Genomic DNA, 27640 nt, shown 5'->3' on the forward strand with positions numbered 1-27640 from the left:
GTGGGTTACTATTCGGAGGGTCAGTGTGGCCTTGTTGGGCTGAAGGGCTGTTTCCACACTGTAGGGATTCTATGAGATAAAGTTTGAGTTGTCTCGTGACACTTATTTTTCATCTTTAAACTTTGGTTGTCAAGGGAGAATAAAATTACTTTTATGAAGCAACTGGGTGCCAGTTTGGTCAACAGAGAGTGCAGTTATGTGCAGTTAATCTGAATACATCTGGGAAAAGATGGTAACAAACCAAAGGGTTGGAGACAGAGATGCAACCTTGTGGTGTTCCATGTTACAGACATGCAATAACACATGTATTATCAGTATCTTGGTAAAAGTATTCACACCTTTTAGAAATAAAGGATTAATCACATTCCTTCAGTTTTAATTTCAATTCAATTGTCGGTCACAAAACTAATGCATAGACAAATCGACAAAACTGACATTTCACTCAGTTGATTGTACCATGGAATTTAAAACCTGGAAACTTGCCTCAACTTTGTTAATAGCATTTTAATTGCATGATTGTAAAGATCCGCAACAAACTAGCTGTTTAACCTCTGCTTTTAGTTTCCTCACAGAAACTCTACCTGATCGCCTCCACCCCATCTGTACTTGGAATGTCCAACACACCTACCATTTCATTATACGTTGGGTTACAAGTCTTTCGAGCTACTTTAGTCTTTCGCTTGCTTGTTTTCTGAGGATCAGGCAGTAAATAAATTTTGACATAAGGATCTGGATCAGTCCCATCCTGCAAAACCTGAGGGATCAAAGAAGATTCAGTTAGTTTCATTCAAGTCAGGTAAAACTTATTTAATTGAGATGCAGCCATTGGGAAACACTAATCTGGACCAGTATGAACTCCATGTTAAATCCACAAAGATCCTTCAATTATAAGTTGTGAAGAGGCATTTGATTCCCAAAGAGAATCAACATGTTTCTCTAAGCAACAATGTGAAAAGCCTTAGAGAGAAGGATTAGCCTTGGGAAAAATTTTACAATGCCGATATGGGAGCCAGTTTGTTCCTGTTCACCTGGGGAGGCTGGAGTACACAAACACAAGTTCATTCACTTGGTGGTAAATCAGATCCAAGTCAGAATACGTCAGATCTTCAGCAACTTGGAATGACCGTAAATACTGATCAGTTCAGTACATTTTGGTAAAATGCCAAACTTCACAGTAATCAAATAATTTTCATTCTCCTTTTTTTTTACGTTTTTAACTGTTCGTGTTTTTAATTCAGACAATGCCCTGGATTGTCCCTTTGCCTGACCAATAATTTATAGTCACTGAGTTGCTTACCAAGCCTCGAATGTGCATCACCATGATAAAAAGCTTGTCATTCTTGTAAGAGATGGATAGCTTCACTTCACCACCAACCTTCCCCATTGGTGGTGTTGGAGGGACATCTTTGGAGAAAGAAAAATTAAGAATAGAAGGATGAGAGTATGCGTATGGAATGAATTGTACCCAAACAGCTAGTTACTATGAACACTGCAATGACTGTCCACCCCCCAATGAACAAGGAGCAACTTAAATCTGATCAGAATCTATCTTTCCATGCATTTCTAACCTAGATATTATTTAGCAGGAACTCAGCAGGTCTGGGCAGCATCTGTGGAGAGAAAGCAAAGTTAATGTTTCGAGTCCACTGACTGTGCTTCAGAACTTGGTTAGAGACAAAAAAAAACTGCTGATGCTGGAATCCAGAGTTGACAGGCAGGAGGCTGGAAAAACAGCAAGCCAGGCAGCATCAGGTGGTGGAAAGGTCAACTTTAACACTACCTCTGCAATGACTTGTTAATGCACTACCCATGGTTATTACTCAATGCTATTCTTCCGCTTTGTTCAATCTCACCAAAACAAAAATTGAAACTTAAGCCAGGTGTCCCTGTAACATCACATTATAAAAGACTGTTGCTTAGTTCTCCAGTCCTGAAGAAGGGTTACACTCGAAATGTCGACCTCTCCACCTCCTAATGCGCCTGGCTTGCTGTGCTTCCCCAGCCTCCTGCCTGTCTACATCTTCTTCAGAACTGCCAGACTTGGTAAGTATCTCAGTAGCTATAAGCTCTGATGAAGGATCACTGGATTCAAAATGTTAATTTTGCTTTCTGGTCATAGATGCTGCCAGACTTGCTGAGTTTCTCCAGCAATTTCTGTTTCAGATTTCCACCATCTACAGTTCTTTGTTTTATATTATTTAGCAGGCTCAGGGACATCAGAACAGGGCTGGCACTGAAGTGACCAAGGGGTTATTTATTAACTATAGGCATCAGTGCGGCCAGAAATAGCATGAATTGAGGTCAGCAATTGTAAGGGACTACGCCCCAAAATTAGCATATACAGAATGCCCAATGAATGAAAAAGCAAGCTCAAACCTTAAGGCTCCTCTTTCTTTTAATTGTTATTGATTTTATATTGGGATCATTAGCAGAGGCACTGGACTGCAACCTGTGTTTGCATAAGAAAACAAAACCATTTCCTTGAAATCTTTAAGCACTTACTAGCTGATAAATATTTCGTAAATAAGCAACTGTCTTTTATAATGTGAAGTTACAGGAACGCCTGGCAAAAGTTTCAATTTTTGTTTTGGTGAGATTGAAGAATAGCATTGAGTAATAACCATGGGTAGTGCATTAACAAGTCATTGCAGAGGTAGTGTTAAAGTTCCTGATGAAGAGACATACAACACCCAAAACTTTAAACTCCACAAACATCTGCTGAGTTTCACCAAAATTTTCTGAGTTTGTTTCAGATTTCTATTATCCAGAGAATTATGCTGTAATGGGGTTAATGGGCAAATTCTTGGAGTGAAGCAAAGGGTTAGTGAGGCAGTGCATTAGGAAATAACAGTGATTTAATGTGGCTAGGAATGGCTTTGTGCCTCTCATACCTCCTGCATAGCTCTGAGGGTTTATCCATGGGTGGGGAACAGCCTTTCCAGCTTTAACATCTCCTCATTCAATCCTCCTCCATTGCTTACTTCCCTAACTCTCCATCCTCCTATAGCCCACAATCCTGAGAGATGTCTACATCTCTAATTCTAATCTCTCTCGCACTGGTGGCTGTTCCATCATCCTCCTATGTCCTAATCTATGTCATGTTCCAATTTCCATTGAAGAAATTTAGAAACAGGATACCAGCCAGGTCAAGGTTCTACTTAATCTACCAGAAGACATTGTCAGTGTATTGACCCATTACACTCAGTCCATGAGTAGGAAGCCTTCTGGGAAAAGCTGGAATTACTGAGAATGTCACATTAAAGATAACAGGAATTTCTAGATCTTTGCTGTGATTGATGTTGCTAAAGAATCAAATGAATAGATCTGCACGAAGACTTGATATCACAATTGCACCATTTAAGAAGATATCACTCTGATCCACACTCGAGTGCAACTGTAATGACCTTGCTATTCTCAGGATTGATACTTTAGCAGGCTAGCAAAGGCATTGCTCATTTGACAAGGTACTCTGTCCTTGATATTTTTTCTCCTTGAGATGGGTCGTAAATGCAGAGGTTTTGATGTGTCTGGTTTGTTTGGGTTTTAGGACCAATTTGATAATGGATAACAGATACTGCCTCAGGAAAAAGGCTTTCAAGCTTTTATTTTTAAGAAAAAGCTCTTGAACAATGCAAGGGGAGTGGTCAGTTCTACCAGCTCAGCTTTGCTCTGGTTGGTTTTGGTTTTAGCAGTCTGACTGCTTTGCAGCTGCTGGTCAGTTTAAGGCGTACCCAAAGAACAGCTCCATTCTGATCCTCTCTCTCATGTAAGAACTGGTGTTTGAATTTACCTTTCTGCCAAGGGTTGTTTCTGGGATGTTGCAGACATTTCGAACAGCTTTGTTAAGTGGCGTTTTCATGTTGGTTGGGTTTTCAAATAGATATGTTACTCTAAATTCTGTTCTCTTTTGCTCCTGTATAAATAAATTTGGTTTTCTTTAAAACTGAGTTGGGCCAGCTGCATCACTCCTGGAATATCCACTCTATACCTGCTTAAAACAACTAGAAAAGTTAGGATCTTGAAATGTTTTGACAGGGGCCTGGCCTGGTCTGGTCCGGTCCATAACAACATGGATAAACTGTATAGTGCTGCTTTAGAGTGCCAGCTTGCTATGTCACAATGTAACTGATTTCCTATGGCTTAGTTTCACTATTCACTAGAAAGGAAGATTAAAGCCTCCAAAAGTCATGTAATGAGCTTGTGGGGTATGGACATGGGAACACACCTGTTGGTTTTGGAGCTGTATTCCCAGCCAAGGACTTGTCATCCTTCGGAAGTGGATGGAAGAAAGTGTAGACCAGGTCACACTGGGGAGAAAGAAAAAAAATAATTATTTCCATTCAAATGATGTGTAATCAGTGGGTTCAAGAGTAGTTTGATATATCCAGGCTGAAATAATGTGAAAAAAGTTGGGAATGCAGGGAGAGTTGATAACTAGATTCAGAATCTGCCTCTCCTCTTCTATCACAATCTCTCTATCTTGATTTTTTAAAATACTCTCACGTTCTACTGCTGGCTACTCTTTCTTATATCTAACTATATCTGCTCTGACAATCCCAGTGTTCTGGAGAGGTGATTTCCTCTAGTTTTGTTTAAATGTTTTCCTGAATGGCCAGGTTTTAACGTTAAGATGACACCTCCCCTGCAACTTCCGCAGATGGGAACATGTGACAGTTCTGCACTCTAGTTAACTGATAACCCACAAGTGATAGATGACATTGTTCCACACTGCACTGGACAATGGAATGGATTGGAAGATTATTAAGATACCTCAACAATCATTTATTGCCATACAAACTGTACTTGGAATAAGAGACTAAGAATGGAATAACTTGACTGAAACCATTGGCAAAAGTCTTCATTTCCCCAAAGAACTATTTGTGTAAAGCTTTAGATAGATTAGATTCCCTACAGTGTGGAAACAGGTCCATTGGCCCAACAAGTCCACACCAACCCTCCGAAGAGTAACCCACCTAGACCCAATTCTTTTCAGAAATACCTCTGCTACCAACTCTGGTTTTGAGTATGATCTTGACAAATGAAAAATCTGACATGGTAATCTCTTTGCTGAAGCAAAATCACATAAGTCTGCAGATTTAGTTCTAACAATAAAACAGAAGCTTATTCTGCAAGAACAAAAAAAAGGAACAAACCAAGCTATTGGCACATAACAATCTAAATGTATTCAAACAGCTGACAAAACAATTCACAAGGGTTAATCAAAATCCAGAGAAATTTTCCTTTCCAATCTGAAGTCATGACTTGGACGTTTTTTTTAAACCACTCCCCCCAACTCTGCGGGCAGCACGGGGGCTCAATGCTTAACGTTGTTACCTCATAGCACCAGGGACCTGGGTTTGATTCCCACCTTGGGAAACTGTGTGGAGTTTGCACATTCTTCCAATGTCTGCATGGGTGTCCTCTGGGTGCTCTGGTTTCCTCCCACAATCCAAAGATGTGTAGGTCAGGTGAATTGGCCATGCTAAATAGCCCATAGTGTTAGGTATATTAGGCAGGGGTAAAGGTAGAGGAATGGGCCTGGGTGGATTACTCTTTGGAGGGTCAGTGTGGACTTGTTGGGCCAAAGAGCCTATTTCCATATTGTAGGAAATCTAATCTAATCTAATCTAATCACTAAGTTCCTGTTCTGTGAATTGTAAAGCCTTTTCCTTTGACTCACACAATTGAGTTCCTTAGAGGTAACTTATTCACTCAACTGCTCTGTACAAATGCATTTTTCGAAGAGTTACTAAACAAACATTTTGTGTCAATGTTTACTGTGGTGAAGGCCTTGGAAGTTGGGGAAATAAATTGTGATGCCTTAAAAAGAGTTCATATTACTGAAGAGGTGTTGCTGGAGATCTTAAATCACATAAAGTTGATAAATCCTGAGGACCAGATCAGGTATGCCCAGAACCTTGTGGAAAACTAGGGAACAGATTGCTGGGCCCCTTGCTAAGATATTTGCATCATCGATAGCCACGGGAAATGTGCTGGAAGACTGGAGCTTGGCTGATGTGGTGCTATTATTTAAGAATGAATGTAAGGAAAAGCCAGGGAAATATAGACATGTGAGCCTGATGTCAGTATTGGTAGGTAGTTGGAAAGAATTCTGATGGGTAGGTTTTACACGCACTTGGAAAGACAAGGGCTGATTATAGATTGTCAACATGGCTGCGAGAGTGGGAAATCATGCTTTACTAACTTGATTGAGATGTTTGAAGAGGTGATAAAGAAAATTGAAGATGACAGTGTTGTAAACATTGCGTATTTGAACTTCAGCAAAGCGTTTAACAATGCTCTGCATGGTAGACTGATTAGTCAGGTTAGATCACATGGGATCCAGGGGGAGCTAGCAAATTGGTTGCAAAATTGGCTTTAGGATACAGAGGATAGTGGGAGAGGGTTGTTGTTCAGACCGGAGGCCTGTGACCAGTGTGCCACGAGGATCGGTGTTGAGACCACTTTTCGTCAATTATATAAATGATTTGGATGCGAATACACGAGGCATGGTTAGTGAGTTTGCAGATGACACCAAAGTTGGTGGTATAGGGGACAATGAAGAGGGTTATTACATAATAACCCCTGGAGCATCAGAGGCCGAGGGGTGACATCATAGAGGTTTATAAAGTCATGAAGGGTATGGATCATGTGAATAGAAATGGTCTTTTTTCTAGGGTGGGGGAGTCCAAAACTAAAGGGTATAGGTTTAAGATGAGAGGGGAAGGAGTTAAAAAAAGGCCCCCAAGAGATAAATGTTTTCACACAGAGGGTGGTATATGTATGGAATGATCTGCTAGAGGAAGTGACGGAGGTGGGTACAATTACAATATTTTAAGATACTTGGAGGGGTATAGGAATTTAAAGGGTTTAGAGGGGTATGGGCCAAATGCTGCTAAATGGTACTAGCTCAAAGGAGCTGTTTCTGTGCTCTAATGGCTGTATGACTTCAGTCAGGTCTTTTTCTAAACAAAAGCCTTTAATACATATTTTTTAAAAACTTGCTTATTCTGATTCCACTAATCTAACTGATATTTCTTTCTCTTCTTCGCTTGTAAAACCCATGATATAAATACACTTGCATTAACTCTCCAGGAGACCTTCAACCACCTGACTCTGACAAATACTGGTTTAAAATCATGGCTTTGAAAACACTGACCTGTTTTCAGTGATTATTAAACTTTTTTTCCCAACATAGAATAGATCAATACCCATATGCCACTAGTCTGTAATTTAAAGTCACAAAAATTATATTAATAAATATAAATTACACACTTTTTAATCACAATAGCAGGTTTCAAAATTATGTCAGGACTAGATATAGTGGGTAGGGAGAATCTATTTTTTATCACGATAGTGGGTTTCAAAATTATATCAGGAATAGACAATAGTGGGTAGGGAGAATCTCCTCCCACGAGTGAAAGGATTAGCAAGGTGAGGACAAAGCTATGGTAATTGGTGAAGGGGTCAGATGAAGAAAATTGGTTTTATGCAGCAGGTCGGAAAGCATTGTCCAAAACAGTGGCTGAATATTCAATTATAGTTTTCAACACAAAACATACACGAATTAAAGTGAAAGTATGCAGTGAATGTGTTGGGGCATGGGACTAACTGGATAACTGATACAGAGTCAACAGAGGCTGAGTGTCCTTCTCCCATGCCATATCATTTTATAATGCTGTTATGAGAAAAGGTGGTCAGGGAGATGGTCATGGTGAGTGATCATAGGATCCGATGGGAATATGTTAGGTTTTAATCTAACATTTCAGAGGTACATATTCTGTTAAACTTATTGAATTCATCCCATGTCTCCAAATATAACTCATAGCCAGAGAAGTTGATGGAAAGTAGTGGGGAACAGAGGATTTGTCCTTTTGAAGCTGAAGTTTTCTGGGCAATACCCAGGTGTCCTGCATCTCGGGACTTCCACAGTATTTCAAGACTAGAAAGTTTGGTCCAATGTCTCTAAAGCTATTGTTGCCACTACGTTGAGTTAGCGTACTTACTGGATATCTAGAAGTATAAATAGGTGTTAAGAGGGAGCTGTCCTTTTAAAGTCATTGTTTGCGTACGATGTGTACAATAGTCCGAATAAGCCACATCCTTCAAATTAATCTTGGAGAAAAATGCTGCAGACAGCTTAGGTCATTAAACTCATTTTAACATCAAAAAATGCCTTTGTTTTGAACACATCTGACACCCTGACTGATGCCTCAACTTTGACTGAAGCATACCAAACATATTTGAGTAGACTCCCCATGGCATTGCTTACAATAAACCTATACTTCCAAACAAACCTGTTGGACTATAACCTGGTGTTGGAAGATTTTTAACTTTGTCTGCTCCATCCAACACCAGCACCTCCACATCATACAATAAACTGAACACTGTACAGTTTTGTAAGGTCAGCACTGCTAAAGCAGAGAGTGAACATCTAATTCTGCTCAAGTGGAATTGCTCCGCTTAGGTATCATTAAGTAAACAGAAGCTTGGGTCAGCCAGAATGCTAGTGTTTCCAGAATTAAGGGAACTGTGTGTTCTGGAAAATAATAATTAGTTTTAGTCTGTAATTGAGCAGTACTCAACATCCTTAGAATGTTTTAATTTATGTATTTATAATTTGGTCATGGGATGAGTACCATTTGCAAGGTCAGAATTTATTGCCAATCCCAAACTGCACTGCAGAAGATGCTGGTGAGCTGCTTGTTGAACTGTTGCAGTCTAAATGGTGTGGGGTCATCAAGGGTGCTGTTAGGGAGGAAGCTCGAGGACTTTGACCCAGCAAAAATAAAACATTGACATAGTTCCGAATCAGTATGGTGAGTGTCTTGAATGGGTTCTTGCAGATGTTGATGTTCCCATAGATCTGCTGACTTTGTTTTTCTGGGCAGTAGAGGTTATGGCTTGGAAAGTGAACTTGGAGGAGCTTCTGAGTGTTACTGCCATGTATTGTGTAGCTAGTATGCAGTGCTGCCACTTATGATGCTTGGGATGTGGCATACCATTTCTAATATCATACCGAATAACAAAAGTAGAAATAAACCTATAACTATGTATATTTTACATACCGGTCTTGCCTCTAGATGGCATACGGACAGTATTTCCCATTAAGGTGAGCAGCTACTCACTTTCAGGTACAGTTCTACCAAAAGATGGAGTTATCAAAGGTTCCAGTTCCACCAAATGAAGCACATACAACCTCCAGGGCCTTTGCCATGCCTGGTAACAACAAACACTAGCGCATCACACCTCCCCATCGTTTTAACCACACCCCTCTCTGGGCCTTCACAGCATAACAAAGAACAATACAACACAGGAACAGGTCCTTCGGCCCTCCAAGCTTGCGCCAACACATTTTGCTCTTCCATACTAAAACTATCTTCACTTACAGGATCTGTATTACTCTATTCCCTTCCTATTTACGTATTTGTCCAGGTGTTTCTTGAATGCTGCAATTGTGTCTGCTTCCACAACGTCCTCTGGTAACAAGTTCCAGACACTCACCACTCTGTGTGTGAAAGATTTGCCTCGCACACGATTAGGCGGCTTTCAGTTTTCATTATTACATTTCTTTGTACTTTCCTCAGTTATTCTTCCTTTCCATGATAAAATTCTTGCATTTCTTTTTCTATCCATGCACCTTAAAAATTAATTGACACTAATGTCATCCAGATTGAGTACAGTCCTGTAAATGATTATCACTTCTTGCAAGTGATTTTAAACATAGCACCCCACCTAGGGGCCAGACAGGGTCTAAGGATCCTATAACACTATTCTGAAGGATAGCGAGTGGAGTTCTCGCTCATATCTTGGCCAAAAGGTGATAACATCACCATAGGCGGTTGAATCTCATGTGGCGATGAAACACACTACAGACAGGTGATGAGAACAACCTGGCTCTCAATGCCAGCAAATCCAAGAAACTCATTATTGACTTTTGGCGGGAGGTTACTCATGTCCCCCTACACGTTAACAGCACAGAGGTGGAACTAATGGAGAGTGTCAAGCTCCTGGGAGTGGTCATCTACAACAAGCTTTCTTGGACCCTTCATGTGGATGCACTGGTTACAAAGGCCCAACAACGTCTCTTCTTCCTCAGGCAGCTGAGAAAGTTTAACATGACAGCAAATACCCTTGCTAACCTTTTAGGTGCGCCATCAAGAGCATTCTGTCTGGATGTATCACTACCTAGTATGGCCACTGTACCATTCAAGATCGGAGACAGTTACAGAGAGTGGTGAACTTGGCCCGGACAATCACAAATGCCAATCTCCCATCTACAGAATCCATCTACCAGGTCCACTGTCAAGGAATGGCCACCATCCCACCCTGGCAATGTTTTTCTGCAACCTCTACCATCGGGGAGAAGGTCCAGAAGCCTGAACACATGCACCAGCCGGTTTCGAAACAGTTTCTTCCTTACTGTTGTTAGAATACTGAATGGACTCTCAAACTCTTAGCATTCACCTGTACCTGTGCTTTTGTTTTTGCCACTGTTTACCTATTATTTACTGATCTTTGCTACTTAATGATATGATCTGCCTGTATTGCTCGCAAGCCAAAGCTTTTCACTATGCCTTGGGGCACGTGACAATAAATTCAATTCAATTCAATTCAGTTCAATAATTATCCTGCAACCAATGTTATTAAAATCGATTATCTTGCTATTTGCACACTCCTGTTTTAGGGAACTTGCTGTGCACAAATTAACTGTTGCAATTCCTGTGATTACAATTTAATCCTACTTTGGCTGCAACTGGCTTTGGAATGTGCTGAGGTTATAAAAGGCTCAAGATAAACAAGTCTTTCTTTGGGCATCTTACCTCTCAGAATCCAATATCAGGTATCTGTACATTAGGTATTACATTAAATATTGAAAACAGACACATTTTGTTAATGCTTTTCATCTTGCAATCAAAAATACCAACGTAGATGAGCACTTTCTTCTCATACATCATAAAGTGCTGTTTGCCTTCATACTGAAATGCTTGCAAGATGAAAAATTCTGCCAAATAATCAAGTTCTGTACTATCCAATGAGTATCTACTACATTGAATCATATTTCAGTTTCTTTATTCTAACGGAGAGAGTTTTCTAATGTTTTCCCCATCCCAGCAGTCCTGTTATCGTGGGGAGGAATGGAGTGTAATCTGAAGCAAAAGGTCAAGGGAGCCTCAGATTTATCATTTAGAAATGTAAACATTGAAACATGCTGACATAAGAGATAAATAAGCTAAGTCAGAAGATTTCTGAGAAGTGAAATGATGAATGTTATCTGACGATGCTTTGGAGATGACACTGCAGAAACTACATTGCTGAATTTCTTTATAGCAAACGTGACACGTGAATAATAAGTATTCACAAGGCCTGAAAGCAATATGAAAGCTTAAACAACTAATGCCTCTCCTTGACTTAGAGTCATAGAAATGTACAGCATGGAAACAGACCCTTTGGTCCAACCTATCCATGCCAACCAGATATCCCAAACCCAATCTAGTTCCACCTGCCAGCACCCTTCCATAACCCTTCCCATTCATATACGCATCCAAATGCCTTTTAAATGTTGCAATTGTAGTAGCCTCCACCACTTCCTCTGGCAGCTCATTCCATACCCGTACCACCCTCTGTGTGAAAAAGTTGCCCCTTAGGTCTCTTTTATACCTTTCTTCTCTCACCCCAAACCTATGCCCTCTTGTTCTGGACTCCACAACCCCAGGGAAAATACTTTGCCTATTTACCCTATCCATGCCCCTCATGATTTTGTAAATCTCTATAAGGTCACCCCTCAGCCTTCAACTCTCCAGGGAAAAACAGCCCCAGCCTGTTCAGCATCTCCCTATAGCTCAAATCCTCCAACCCTGGCAACATCCTTGTAAATCTTTTCTGAACCCTTTCAAGTTTCACCACATCTTTCCGATAGGAAGGAGGCCAGAATTGCACACAATATTCGAACAGTGGCCTAACCAAATGCCCTGTACAGCTGCAACATGACCTCCCAACTCCTGTACTCAATACTCTGACCAATAAAGGAAAGCATACCAAACACCTTCACTATCCTATCTACCTGCAACTCCGGACTTCTTTCATTTAAAGTTTTGATGAAAGGGCAGAAATGTTACTATCTAACAAATCTTTCCTTGTTTATACCTAAATAACTTTACTAGCTCATCACTCTGTTGACTCAAGCTCCTATTGTTTATTAAATCCGTAAACTATCTTTACTTAAAATGAACCATTATCAAATTATGCAGTGTGCTTATTTTCATGATCGCCTTCCTAACCCTTGAATATACTTCTTCTTTCCTCCTTGCTTTCCACAGTTATATCACTCACATCCGTGTATTCAACAGTGTAACCCATTTCTTTGATTTTTCAGCCTTGCTCTGATGATCTCCTAAAACTTGAATCCTCTCTCCCACACACAGAATCACAGAATCCCCAGAGTGCGCAAAGAGGCCATTCAGTCTATCGGGTGCACACTGCCCCTCTGAAGAGCATCCCACCCAGATTCTCCCCCCCTATCCTACCCTGTAACCCTGCATTTTTCACAGCTAATCCATATAGTCCACACATTCCTGGACACGATAGGCAACTTAGCATGGCCAATCCACCTAATCTTTGCACTGTGGGAGGAAACCAGAGAATCTGGAGGGAATCATAGGAGAATTTGCAAACTCCACACAGACAGTTGCCGAGACTGGAATCAAACCTGGGTCCCTGCCACTGTGAAGCAACAGTGCTAACCACAAAGGCCTCCCTCAAATTATTTCCAATCTCTTACCAAAGTTCAACTTCCCAGCCCCGCACCCAGTAATCTCCTAACCCTCTTGAACCTGCTCATTATCCATCTATTGCTTCTTTACCTTCCTCCTTGTCCTCTCCCCATCCAGGTTGATGCCCTATCTTCCCTACATAGCCTGCTTGAACATCCTGTATCTCCGTTCTCCCTTGGTTTTGTTCCAAAAATTGCTTCCCTCAATCTATCATCCACCACCTTCACTCCCCAACATATCAGATACCACTATGTACACATAAATATTTACAGTCGCAAACATAAGTTAATAGCCACATGTTTATTCCTGCCATTTGCTGATTGGAAGACATAATCTCACCTCAGCTACCTCAGGAGGGGAGTGGATTAAGTGCCAGATATAGCTATCCAGCTCCTCTTTGCGCCTCTCAGCCATCGCCTCTCCTCGGCCAAGCACAAATCTGCTTGGGAAGCTACAGACAGAAACAAATTTGGTGAGTCAATGTCCTGGTTTCACAAGGGTAAAGAGAAAAAAAAAACACTTATCCTTTCCTAAAATTAGATTAGATTAGATTAGATTACCTACAGTGTGGAAACAGGCCCTTCGGCCCAACAAGTCCACACCGCCCCGCCGAAGCGTAACCCACCCATACCCCTACATCTACATCTACCCCTTACCTACACTACGGGCAATTTACCCTGGCCAATTCACCTGACCTGCACATCTTTGGAGTGTGGGAGGAAACCGGAGCACCCGGAGGAAACCCACGCAGACACGGGGAGAACGTGCAAACTCCACACAGTCAGTCGCCTGAGGCGGGAATTGAACCCGGGTCTCTGGCGCTGTGAGGCAGCAGTGCTAACCACTGTGCCACCGTGCCGCCCATAAGAAGCATGCTAATTCCAAAATTGAAGCTTGAAGCATACTAATTCCAAAATTGCATTTGTTAAGAAACAAAAAACTTGTTTTTTTTTGGTAGATGTTATATATTTCTAGTATTTCCTATCCATTAAACATTATTCAGTTCTGGATCTCAGGAGATAACAACTGCTGCACTTCAAAACAAAACCTACTTTTTCACAAACGTTTTGAGACCTTATTAAAGTGTGATACAACTGAAGATGTTGTCAGATTTTTAATTCCTGTGCGTGCACACAACAATATTTTTATCCAAATTAGATGCAAGCTCTAATATTTAATTCTACCTTTTTCAGTTCTCAGAGAATGACTTAGAACAGTGAAAGGCGGACATTTTTTACAACACCCCTAAGGATCCTTCGAATGTCCTACCTTGGCAATTTGGATGAGGGGAAAAGTAGTCGGAGCTTATTGTGCAGCTCATTAAATTCTTCAAAGGTCCTCAGTATGAACGCAGCATCATGCTGTCCCTCCCGTTCAACTTTCACAACATAAGCCTGTGGATTATGGAAGATGGACAGAGTTATCAGCTTTTCCTCCAACACTTCAAAACCTGTGTTTGTGACATAAAAGCAGCATTCTAAGGGAGACTCAGCTCTCCTTTGAATCAATGGTAGTATTGTTATAAAGAAGGGTCAGTAGACCTGAAACATCAACTCTGATTTCTCTCTACAGATGCTGAGAGATTTGCTGAGATTTTCCAGCAATTTCTGTTTTTGTTGTCACAGCCTTATGCCTGTGCTGAATTGATAGGGCAAACAATTAGTTTTTAGTCATAGCAAAATGCATTAAGAGAACATGTGAAATATTAGCAACTTCTCCTGTCAGCACAATTTCAAATTTTTTTGCAAGTGAAGAAAAATGCTCAGGAGCAACGAAGAACAGATGGTATAAATACTTGCCAAACAAAAAACAAGTAAATCAATCCACACGGGAACTAAGAAATATCCTTACAGTCTGAAAATCAAAACTTTGGAACGAAGAGTCATTCGTATACTTTCCAATGGAAAATTGCGATGAATGAGAATTAATTCCTAGATAGATGCCAAGTCCAAATTCCAAGTCTAGAGGTTAAAATATAGTTGAAAACTGAACAAGTGGTAGTAGCAACAAGAGAATAATTGTGTTAACAGAAGCCTTTTCTGTCACAGTTATTAATTTTGATATTTTAAGTAGATTTTAAGATATTCAAAATGGATTCAGTCATACCATTTTACAACTTTTCCCATTTCCCATGTTCAACGAGTTTGCAAAAATCAGCCCTTCAACAATTGATGTAGCCTTCATAACAAGCTAGATCTAATCAGTTTTGAATGCTGACAATCTCACCAAGGCAAAACTGATGCCAGTGATTCAGACTGTAGACAGAAAAAGGTGGTTGCGAGTTCTGCTCACATATCTTATACAAATGTGAAGGCATTGACTGGACATAAGGCAGTGAGGTGGGATAGTACAATCTACTACAAGTGATAGGTTTTCATTTATGGTGTTCCCAGGGAAAAATACTTAGACATTTCATATTATTTCGAAATTAAACAAAAGGAGGGAATGGAGTATAAACATAAGGAAATCTTTTTATACTGCACAGTATAGTGGTGAAACCTTGTCTCAAGTACTGAGTGGAGTTTTGGTTATAGTGTAGTTTTGGTCACCTTACTAAAGAAGGATGAAGTTCACAGAAGGTTCACTAAGTTGATAAATGAGATAAAGGGCTTATCCTATGAGGAAAAATATGAATAGTTTGGACCTTTATCCACTAGAGTTTAGAAAAATGAGATGTGATCTTATCAAGACATAGGAGATTCTCAGGGGATTTGACAGGGTAGATGCAGAGGATGCTCCCCACCAGATTAGGAAATCTGGAACAGGAGTCACAGTTTCAAGGAGTGTCTTGCTTAACCTTCTCTTAGAAGGTTGTTAGTGTTTCAAATTCTGCCCCTTAGCGAGGGGAGGAGGCTGGGTTGTTGAATATATTCAAAACTGAGTTAGACAGATTGACAAAGGAGGATCAAGGGGTTCTGTTCATGATATTGCGAGTTTCATCCAAACCAGGTCAGGCACAAATTTGTTTGGTGAAGCATGCGCGAAGGATTGAATGGCCAACAGCAACTTCATTTCATACATTTAGTTGTTAAGAAGCAGTCAAATACTAAACCTGTTGGTAACTGCGAGTTAGATGCTAAATAACTAGTGTAAATGGGAGCAAAAGTTTCAAAAGGAATACGAGTGAACACATCATGGCAGATGAAGTTCAAAGAGAAGTAATTTACCATGGACTGAAGGAAGATAGTTCTGAGTATTTTCCAAATGGTGAGAAGGTGGGAAGTGTGGATTAACAAAGATTTAGGGAACCAAGCATAGAAATCTCTGAAGGGCAAGGAACATTTAAAAGCAAGTATAACAGAATGTTGCTGTTGATCTCAAAAGGTTCCAAAGTACAAAATAAGGTCACGGTTAGAGTAAAGTTTGATAAGACATCATTTAGAGCACTATAGTCACTTCTGGGTTCTGCACATCAGTAACAATATTTTATATAGCACAGATTGACCAAAATGATACCAGGGCATAAAAGCATTAAAAACACAAGCACAGGGTGTATAGTGTTAAACCCTGTATTCCCTTGAATACTAAGTCTAAAGAATGATCTCAGAGTCATAGCGATGTACAGCATGGAAACAGCCAATTCGGTCCAACCTGTCCATGCCGACCAGATATCCAAATCAGATCTCGTCTCACCTGCCAGCACCCGGCCCATATCCCTCCAAACCCTTCCTATTCATATACCCATCCAAATGCCTCTTAAATGTTGCAATTGTACCAACTGTACCAACCTCCACCACTTCCTTTGGCAGCTCATTCCATACACGTACCACCCTCTGCGTGGAAAAGTTGCCCCTCAGGTCCCTTTTATATCTTTCTTCTCTCACCCTAAACCTATGGCCTCTAGTTCTGGATGTCCCCATTCCAGGGAAGAGACTTTGTCTATTTATCGTATCCATGCCCCTCAATTTTGCAAACCTCTATAAGGTCACCCCTCAGCCTCTGACGCTCCAGGGAAAACAGTCCCAGCCTTTTCAACCTCTCTTAAGCTCAAATCCTCCAACCCTGGCAACATCCTTGTAACTCTTTTTTGAACCTTTTCAAGTTTCACAACATCCTTCCGATAGGAAGGAGACCAGAATTGCACGCAATATTCCAACAGTGGCCTAACCAATGTCCTGTACAGCCGCAACATGACCTCCTAACTCCTGTACTCAATACTCTGACCAATAAAGGAAAGCATACCAAACGCCTTCTTCACTATCCTATCTACCTGCGACTCCACTTTCAAGGAGCTATGAACCTGCACTCCAAGGTCTCTTTGTTCAGCAACACTCCCTAGGACCTTACCATTAAGTGTACAAGTTCTGCTAAGATTTGCTTTCGCAAAATGCAGCACCTCGCATTTATCGAAATTAAACTCCATCTGCCACCCCTCAGCTCATTGGCCCACCTGATCAAGATCCTGTTGCAATCGGAGGTAATCTTCTTTGCTGTCCACTACACCTCTAATTTTGGTGTCATCTGCAAACTTACTAACTGTACCTCTTTGCTCACGTCCAAATCATTTATATAAATGATGAAAAGTAGTGGACCCAGCACCAATCATTTTGGCACTCCATTGGTCACAGGCCTCCAGTCTGAAAAAAACGACTCTCCACCACCCACCTCTGTCTTCTACCTTTCAGCCAGTTTGAGTTCTCCCTGTATTCTTTGAGATCTCACCTTGCTAACCAGTCTCCCATGGGGAACCTTACCAAACGCCTTGCTGAAATCCATATAGATCACATCTACTGCTCTGCCCTCATCAATCCTCATTGTTACTTCTTCAAAAAAACTCAATCAAGTTTGAGAGACATGATTTCGCATGTACAAAGTCACGTTGGCTATCCCGAATCAGTCCTTGCCTTTCCAAACACACATACATCCTGTCCCTCAGGATTCACTCCAACAACTTGCCTATCACCGACATCAGGCTCACTTTCACTGGTCTATAGTTCCCTGGCTTGTCCTTACCACCTTTCTTAAACAGTGGCACCACGTTAGCCAACTTCCAGTCTTCCTGCACTTCACATGTGACTATCAATGATATAAATATCTCAGCAAGGGGCCCAGCAATCACTTCCCTAGCTTCCCACAGAGTTCTAGGGTACACCTGATCAGGTCCTGGGGATTTATCCACTTCTATGTGTTTAAAGACATCCAGCACTTCTCCTCTGTAATATGAACATTTCTCTATTGTGCTGGCCAAGATGATTAAAGGATTTGATATGGTAGATGGCAAGGACTACTTTTTCTGCTGGGAGAACCCATAGCAAAACACAGGAACTTAAACATCAATGATGGCGGTGCTGGCATGGTTGATAGTCTTCAGGCTACTGAGTCTGCTCACTCCAAGGCAGCTACATCCTTTACACTCTCTCTTCTTGTTACTTCTCTTCATCTTCCTGACATCGCAGTACCTGCAACAGGACTCCTGGCTACAGTAGGCCTGGAGCCTGCACACGTGGCAGCAAGTGTCAGCTGCAGTGGTAGCAGTGCCTGGAGCAGGGACCCTTGGCTTCAGTAGGCCTGGAGCAGGGAATTTTGGAGGCATCAATTGCAGCGGTGTCGACGTGGGGACATCTGACTTTGGTAGGCCTCGAGTGGGGACTCTCGGCAGTGTCGGTGAGACAGCAGCAACATGAGGAGCCAGGATCATCTGGAGTATTGGCATTGTCACTGCTGGACCTGAAGTGGAGGCTCCTTGAGGCCAACCTTGTAGAGACATTGCAGAAACTCAGAAACATTGTTTGGGACACTGTGATGAACATGAACTCTTATCTCATTTTATTCTTTTGGAACTTAAAATAGTGCCAGATTGTGGCAACAAAACTCTTTTCACTGTATCTCCCTAGATATATGTGACAATAAAATCATTCATTCAATTAGAACTGGGCGATTCTAGAGTGACGTCACTCTTCACACCAAGAGTGAGGGAAATCTGCAAATCTCTCCCCCCATAAAGCTGTTGAATTTGGGGTGAGGAGTCAACAAAAAGTGGCAAAATTTAGATTAATATCCTTGCCTAACAAAAGGCTGTCAAAGAGTTAAGCTACAATTGGTCACAATCTACTTGAATGGTGGGACTGACTTGAGGAACAGAGTAAATTACTCACGCTCTTACCACTTAACACATATTGTAAAGTTGAATTGAAGAAGCAACAGTTTGGCCTTTCGCAATATGAGGTCTCCACATATTGTTCATAATATTTGCAATCACAGTGAGTGGCAGATCAAAGCTACTTCTATGTACATAAATGGTTGCATAAAAGAGTGGGTAAAACAGAAACAGGTACAGAAAATTCACTTACATATCCTTTGTTAGGGTTGAATATTTTCTGATGACGACACACAAACACTTCCTTGATTTTCCCATCAGTCTTTATTGTGTATGCTTTCGGAGCATAGGAGAGTGTTGGATGGTCATCAATACCAGAAAACTTCATTTGGGCCAAATTGTGAAGGAAGAAGTTGAGTTTGGTTGCCACACTGCCCAGGCTGGATTCAATTAGCCTGTAAATGAGGCAAAATTTCAATTGAGTTGCATAAAATTCACAGCACAGAAACAAACCATTTGGTCTAACTTGTCGATGTTGGGGTCCATACTCCATATAAGCCTCATCTAATCAATACAACTTCATACTTTTTCCCACTCATGCGTTTATTTAGGTTTCTTCAAACACATCAGTTTTTGCCAAAAGCATCATGGACACTGGACAGCAATTTTAGCAATGGCCACATATGTGGTCTCTGCATCCATTATTGGTTCCATGTATCAATAATGCTCTTAAAATAAATTGTCTTAATCCTTCCCCTTATCGTTCTGGTAATCACGTTTATGCCATATCTTTTATTTACTAAGTCATAACGACTGCAACAGTTTTACTCCTTCTATTTAGGTCATTTCTCAATTTTCTTTGCTCCAATGAAGAGTCATCCATTCTCTTTTCACACATGAAGCAACTCATCCTTAGTATTAGTTTAGAACCTCTGTTATCCATGGCTTTTATATATTCCCTAAAGTCAGTTGATCAACATCATTCAGGCCACATCCTACCAATACCAACAGCAGAGAAGTTGGTATTGATGACAGAATATACACCTCCGTAACATCATGACCACTACCTTCCCTGTTATACGCAATGGCATTACCATCGTCAATCTCCCCACAGCCAATATCGATTTGGGGAGGGGGAGCACCATTGATATTAAAACTTAACTGGGCCAGCCACATGAAAATTAACTACAAGAGCAGGATAGAGGCTGCATATTCTGTAATGAGTGATTCACCTATTGACTCCCCTAAGCTTTTCCATGATCTACAAGGACTAAGTAAGGGTATGATAGAATATTCCACAGTTGCCTGAATGAGTGCAACTCCTAGAACACACAGGTGATGCCATGCAGACAAGAAAGCTTGCTTGAGTAGCTTCCCACCAACCATGAGCAACACCTCTTCAGAACTGAAGTGATAGGGTTGCTCTGTGCTTCAATAACAAAATGCAATGCCACAACTTGTCAACACAACTTCCCAAGATCTACAACTACTACCAACCATGCAAGGTAGAGGCAGGCAGATGGGAAGATCACCTCAAAGTTCTACTCCAAGTCTCACTATCCTGATCTGCAAATATACGGTCACTCTTTCACTGTTGCTGGGTCAAAATCTGTGTTACCTTCACCATATGGAATGCTAGCAGTTCAAGACTATGGTTCCCCACCACCGTCTCAAGAGTAATTTGGAACAATAATGTTGGCCTTTCCAGGGATGCCCATACCTTCTTACATGAATACATTTTCAAAAACCAAAATTGCCTGTCACAGTTTTGTTGTTTTGGAAATCATACCTTGTGAAGTAAGTGGTAGCGTGGGTATCTGTCTCCTGAGGTCGAAGAGCATCATAAACATATCTCAAGTCTTGGACATCAGACAGCTCTGGAATTCCACAGGATAGCATCTGCAGGAAGAAGAGGGATCCAATGATTAGGTCGAAGGGGGCTGACAGATATTGAAGCTATTGAGTTGACTTGAAGTTAAATGCAGTAGTTTCCCAAATAGAATCAATGCATTAGTGATGCACATTAGCTTACCAGTCCCAGAAGATTGAGGAAAAGATCTGTGTGCTTGCGAATGAGATTGTAAGCTTGACAGCACAGGTCGACGAAGTCATGGAACCTGCTGGAGGGTTTGTCACCTCCGTTAATAACATATGCCATGTCAGAAGTAAAGACAAACGGAGCTCGATCTCTGCAAAAGTAGAAGACGAAAACATTAAAATGCAATTCCCAATTTCCTATCAAGCTTTAAATGATGCATTCAGTCTTAAAGTTTGCACTGGAAATCTAAATTGTTAATCAATGCAGGAAATTATTCATGTGCTCACCTCTTAAAATTGCCTAGCATTTGAGCATGACCAAGGAATTTTCCAAAATCAATATGGAACATATGGCCACTGGTCTTCAGCATAATATTGTCATTATGTCTGTCACATATGCCCAGGACATAGGTGGCAACACAGCAGCCTGCACAAGAATAAATGAAATTTTCCACAGCCTAGAAAAGAGAAGGAAAATGGAAGTGAGCTATCATTGAAAAATCTCTCAGGTAGAACTTTAAGTCTTTTTTGTTTCAATCCTTGCAGCTTACGATCTGTGACATGTCTAGAGCAAATGATAGTCCTGTACTTGCAACCAAAGGTCACATAGTGGATCCTCCACCCTCCTCTCCGACCTATCACCTTCACCTTCATCTACCAATTGCATTCCCAGCTATTGTCTCTGCAGGTCCACCCCTCTGCCATTTATCTCTCAGTCCCCTTTGGCCACCCCTTCATTCCTGATGAGAAGCTTAGGCTCGAAACATTGATTGTCCTGCTCCTCAGATGCTGCCTGACTCGCTGTGCTTTTCCAGCACCACACACTTCAATTCTGATCTCCAGCAAATGCAGTCCTTACTTTCACCCATCACACAGAGTGGATGCCAATAATCGAACATCTTTTGAGCAGATCGATCAATTGTTTCTTCTATGAGAGCATCTGATGATCTCTTCAAGTATCTCAATAGTTTTCTTTTAACTTTATTTGGGGCAGCTGTATTTGTGTTTGGGGGGGGGGGGGGGCGGTGGGGAGCGGAAACAGCCCTAAAGAAAAATGAAGCAATGAAGATGTAGCAGTTTCACTATCAACAGGATGAAGAGGATGAGAAGAAATACATCATCCAATACATCACAAATAAGAATGGGCATGGGAGAGTACTGACAAGCCAGCTCCAGAAGTATGCCAGTTAACACTAACACAAATTCCACAATACCTTTTCCAGTACCTTTAACTTGGCATTGTCTAAAGCCAGAGACAGTCAACTGATATTTCTACAATGCATGCTATCATACAAGCTAGAAAGAGGACATTTGACTTATTGTGGTGGTGGTAACTAACTGTATTATGGATGATATTAAGGGTTAAAAATGTACAGTCTGGTTCTCAGTTTAAGGTGAACTGAAAGCAGTTTATACAAAAACAGAAATTGATGGAAATGTTCAGCAGGTCTGACAGATCTGTGGAGAGAAATCAGAGTTAATGCTTTGGGTTGAGTGACCCTTCATCAGAATGGATTGGTTTTTGTTGATTTACTGTATCCACAGTTCTTTCAGTTTTTATTTTGAAAAAAAAATTTTTGGCTTGTTTATTATGCCTTTGTGTGCTTTCAAACAAAGCTGGGCCCATCCTTGAGACTTATAGAAGAAAGAAATCCCTAAGTTTGCTATGGAGAAAATATTTGAGGTGGGCCTATGCTGTAAACGGTACTTGTGGTTTTTGATTTGAAAATCATAAGTAATTGAGAAATGAAAGGAAAGCTGTCCTGAAAGCTACCATCAGCTTGCTGTGTTTAATGAAACCCCTATATTTTTTGAGAAAGGTAAAGCGATTGCCAGCAAGGACTACACTTTGACAAGCAAGTTGTTTTCCTAAGGGTTGCACACAATGTTCCCTCTAATGTATTTTCCCCCACTGTGCGGACCTCCAAGGCCCCATATATGGCATCCACTCCCACAGGCAGAAGTCAATGCGTCAGCTCATCTATCGGTTGATTCGTAATACCGTAGACGAAAGCTGTGACCTGTCTGGTCAATCTGGAATACAGAGGAACTACCTTGGTTTTATGAGATGTGGGCATCTCTGGGTAGGCTAACATTCACTGCCCATCTCTAATTTCCCAGAGGGCAGTTACACATTGTTGTGGGTGTGAAGTCACATGTAGGTCAGACCAGATGAGTATGGCAGATTTCCTTCAAGGGTCATAAATAAACCAGATGGGTTTTACAACAATCAACAGTGGTTACATGGCCACCAGTGGGTTAGCTTTTAATTCCAGTTTTTAATAAATTAATTCATTCACAGGATGGGGGGGGGGGGGGGGGGGTTCACTGGCTTGGCCAACATTTATTACCCATCCCTAATTGCCCAGAGGGCAGTTGAGAATCAACCACATTGCTGTGGGTCTGGGAGTCACATGTAGGCCAGATGAGGTAAGAATGGCAGTTTGTTTCCTTAAAGGACATTAGTGAACCAGATGGGTTTTTCCAACAATTAACAATGGATTCATCAATTCCAGATTTCTTTAAAAATTGAATTCAAATTCCATTATTTGCCATGGCAGGATTCAAACCCAGATCCACAGAATATTATCTTGACGCCTGGATTAATAGCCCAGTGATAATAACATTAGGGCATTGCCTATCCCATTGCCATGGCAGGATTTGAACCCATGCCTCCAGAACATTAGCCTGAGGTTTTTCTCCTTTTTTTAAACCCTTGTTTTTATTTCCAATCATTACATTCTTTGAATGACACTAATCTATGAAACCAGATCCTAATAAATTTCTGGCTTGTCTAGTATTCTCATAACTAGGACTGTAACACTATACTGAAACAGAATCAAGACAGGACATCATATAATCTGGTTGGAGATGCAGTGCTTCCACACCAAAAAAGAACCTAGTTTGCATAGTCCCACAGTTATGGGATGTCTGGATCTGTCCAGTTTAGGAACAACAGAAGTGGCCAATGGTATATTTGCCAGATTGGACGTGGAGTTCCAGGGATATCTGCAATTCTTTGTCTACTCTTAATGTAGCAGTGCATAAAGTGCTTTTCCACAGGAATGGAGTGAAAGTTGGTGAGAGAGTTATAAGCTCTTTTCTTATGATCATCAATATGCAGCATTAAGGAGAATAAGACTCTGTTCATTTCACAACAGTGTCTTAATGATCAAGTACTGCAAAGCCAGTTATAGAATAGTTGGCCAGTTGCAGAGTAGAATTTCCTTTATGCTTCAATAATGTAGGTGAATCTCAGACTTGGAAGGGTATAATAAATGTGGATTTTTCATTTCCTTTCACCATTGCTGTGACTGAGTAGCAATGCTAAATAAGGACAGTTTTATGTTGGAGCATTGAGGAACGGAGTTGAGAATCACTTGTTTCAAGTACTGTAGAGGCAGAAGAAAAAGGAGATTTCTATTCTAGTTAAGTTGGGTTGGATTTAGCTACTTAGAGTTCAAAGGTCTGTGTCTAACCCTTTGTATTACACAGTTCTCCCCCTTACAGTTGCTTATGAGGTCACACACAGCAGTTCACTTCTTCACCATATCCCAAAAGGAAATGGGATCGGATTCAAAGGAAGAGCATGAAACTGTCTGCTTTTCTTCACCTTTTCATATTCGTCCTCATTTGGGTTATGCTTCTGTAACCATTCTGCCAGTGGATGGTCTTTGAAAGACCCTGTTACCCCGTGCTCCACTTGGATTTTCCTCAAGGTCTCTGCATTCGGAATCATCTCTACCATTCCTGTGAAGTATCAAGCGGTGGTTGAGTGGATGAGGTACCACACACAAGTTACCATAAACCATTGAAACAACAGCTGAGACAATTAATCATTAACTAGCTAAAATCCAAAAATAACAGATTTAAATCAGTATATTGCAACACTATCATGGATCATGCTTCAGTTATATTTTTATTCCACGACAGCCTTCCTGCTTGGCCTGCGTCTATATCTATATCCAGCTGTTCCTCATCCCAAAAAAATATGGAGGATGGACCCATGCCCAGTGAGTTATAGAGACCAACTGTTTCCAGGTTTCATTCTGTGCTGACTTAGATGCCCATTTGGAGGGACAGCAGAGTTAGAAAAACTGAAAGAAGAAAATAGATTTGCATTTAAGTGGCTCCTTCCACAAATGCATGATGGATATATTGCTTTTCAGCACATGGAGAACTTTTAGTATAATCATTGCTGCAATGTGTCAAACTAAATTACATGCAGCAAGGGCCCAGAAACAGCAAAGAGATAACAACGAGTGTATGGACATTATTTGTATTGATGTTGGATGATGCATATTTCCCAGGTCACTAGGGAGATTGCACCTGCTTTTCCCCAAAGATCATAGATCATGGGATCATTTGTTTTGCTTCCAACTTAACCATCCTAAATTATTTGAAAGATGGCACCTCCAAAACTCCCTCAACACTCTGCTGAAGTGACAGTGCAGACTATGTGCTCAAAGCCCTGGAGTGGGGTTAGAACCAATAATTTTCTGACTCAGAGCAATATCAATTGAGCCAAGCAACCTTAAACCAGAGGTGAGGGCTGCCCATGCGATTGAGGATCTAACTCCATATCACTATTCGATGGACACTCCAGGAATGGTATAGAGACAGAGGGAGAAATGACTGTGGTTGCCTCTGGTGTTGTCCACCTTTGGATCAAAATCAAACAATTGCTGACAAACCCTGTCCATGCGGAGCCTTATGTATGGTCACTTGGGTGCGTGGACATGCACGCATGCGCATATGAGTGAATGCAAGAGAGCGAGTGGGGAGAAGACTATTGCTTGCACCCCAAGCCTTGTTACAAGCATCAGTAACAAAAAACTGATTTTAATAAAATAAGCTGCAATAATAATACACTGCTAGCAACATAAATGAGCAAACAGTACAACCTATGCCACTCAATGGGAAGAATCAGAGTGCCCAGCAACTCCAGAAGTCTCAGCAACATCACAGCTCAGTAGTAGCACTGCTGGGACTGCAAGGAGTCCCCACGGTGAAGAGGATATAGTGACAGGACTGAGGCAACCACGGGTTTTAGATGGGGAGGGACAGGTAAAACGGGTTTTGGAGACCAGGCGGGAGACATAAAAGCTTAATGGGAGGGGATGAGGAGGGTAATATCTAGTGTGAAGATGTTACCTATGTGCACAAAATAGTTTAAAGGAGAAAGAATCAGCCTTTTCCACTCCTACCTGCCTATCCACACCAACCACATGACAGTGTGTGCAGCTTTATAAAGGGGCAAGTAGTCTCTTGTGGTATAGTGCTAGTGTCTCTACCTCTGAGCCTGGAGGCCTGGGATCAAGTGCCAGCTGTTCCAGAGATATGGCATAACATCTCTGAACAAACTGATTTGGAAATATTTATAAATGGGTTAACTAACTTGTTAATAAACTCAGTTAATGAGTGAGCTGGTAATTTGGCAATTAGAAGAGCAGAAACGAGAGGTGTTCACCACCATCATATCTGCAGTGCTCCCCGCTGAAAAGATGTCTGGCTGGTGGTGACAAAATCTAGCCCTTTATTGAGGTCCAGTGGACTGCCGATGGCCCAACTTCATTAGCTTTAACGTGATTTCCTTCACCTGAGAAACATACTTCCAGGAGGAGCTTAACATGACACACGACTGAAATGGGGATCAGGACAACAGGTTCAGCCTAAGCTGCTGTGCTGGTGAAATACTGATTTTACACCCACACAATATTAACTTTCTCTGACTCACAGGTGGTCAAAATCAGAATGGATGCAAAACCAGCATTGCACCGAAGTCCATCAGTTTCCACATAGTCAGGTCAGATTAAAATTCTCTCCAAAGAGCTAGTATTTTTCTTTACTTTCCATTCAGTAAATTCTGTATTTCAGTTTCGGTTCAGTTTCTTTTTAACGTTGCTAGTATCTATAAGAAGCAATAAACATCAAAATCCATTTGATGGAGGCAAGTCACAAGAAGTCCGGTTAACTTCCTCAACTTTCACGATTATTTCAGAACACGAGTATATTCTCATACATATTGCTATTCAAAAGAGTGACTCTAAATTTTACAGGTACCTCGCCCCCATCCTGTTGAGGTGCACTTGAAGAATATCATACGCATGTCCAGACCTTCCTGAATCCAAATCTTGTTCATGATGCGAATCATTTGAAGAGTTAACATGTCTTGGCGCAAGTCATCTCCAGTCTAGCCAATGGCAATACACAAAGATTAATTCAGACTACTCAACACAACTTTCTCCCTCCTTTCCTGAAGGCACATATTCATGTTGTAATACAATTTGATTCATGATATCAGGTTTATTTGCAATCTAGTCAAAAGATCATTTGTTGCCACCGAGTCCCAACAGGGGGTGTAGGAAATCTCATGGTGCAACAGGTGATGTCTCTGCCATGGAGCCAGCTTCTCTGGGTTTGAATCATAACCTAGGACTGCATGATGATAGAAAGTGTGGTCATCACATGGACTGCAGCAGTTCAAAACAGCAGCTCACCAATACCTTCTAAACTGCACCCAGTTGGCAATAAATGTTGGTCCATCCAGATATGCCCATGTTTGATGACTAAATAAAAGGCAAATAGGTTGATTAGCCATTCTGACACATTTATAACAGGAGGTAAGATTAGGCAAGTTTCCTGATTAGCCAGAACCATGTGCTAGCTGCAGCACATCAGCCTCCCTACATTAAAAGACTTCATGCATTGGTTGGTGCTAAAGGTTGCAGGGTGCAGGGTTGGGGTGTGTGCTGGAATCAGGGTACAACCACATGATGCTCAACACAAAGCC

At 41.2% G+C, this 27640-nt stretch overlaps 1 protein-coding gene across 1 annotated transcript in view; it reads right to left on the minus strand.

The window, feature by feature from the left end:
* pik3c2b (phosphatidylinositol-4-phosphate 3-kinase, catalytic subunit type 2 beta) overlaps nucleotides 1-27640 on the minus strand; it is a 169679-nt gene that overhangs the window by 4084 nt on the left and 137955 nt on the right. Inside the window, exons 22-32 of the mRNA XM_072563818.1 lie at nucleotides 26911-27040; nucleotides 24461-24597; nucleotides 21136-21305; nucleotides 20843-20999; nucleotides 20600-20709; nucleotides 19064-19265; nucleotides 14043-14167; nucleotides 13113-13224; nucleotides 4226-4307; nucleotides 1298-1404; nucleotides 629-754 (exon numbers count right to left, since the gene is read on the minus strand). Coding sequence (XP_072419919.1) covers nucleotides 629-754; nucleotides 1298-1404; nucleotides 4226-4307; nucleotides 13113-13224; nucleotides 14043-14167; nucleotides 19064-19265; nucleotides 20600-20709; nucleotides 20843-20999; nucleotides 21136-21305; nucleotides 24461-24597; nucleotides 26911-27040 — 1458 coding nt within the window. The remainder of the gene's footprint in view (nucleotides 1-628; nucleotides 755-1297; nucleotides 1405-4225; nucleotides 4308-13112; nucleotides 13225-14042; nucleotides 14168-19063; nucleotides 19266-20599; nucleotides 20710-20842; nucleotides 21000-21135; nucleotides 21306-24460; nucleotides 24598-26910; nucleotides 27041-27640) is intronic.

Source organism: Chiloscyllium punctatum, chromosome 45 (assembly GCF_047496795.1).
Source record: "Chiloscyllium punctatum isolate Juve2018m chromosome 45, sChiPun1.3, whole genome shotgun sequence".
Lineage (NCBI taxonomy): Eukaryota > Metazoa > Chordata > Chondrichthyes > Orectolobiformes > Hemiscylliidae > Chiloscyllium > Chiloscyllium punctatum.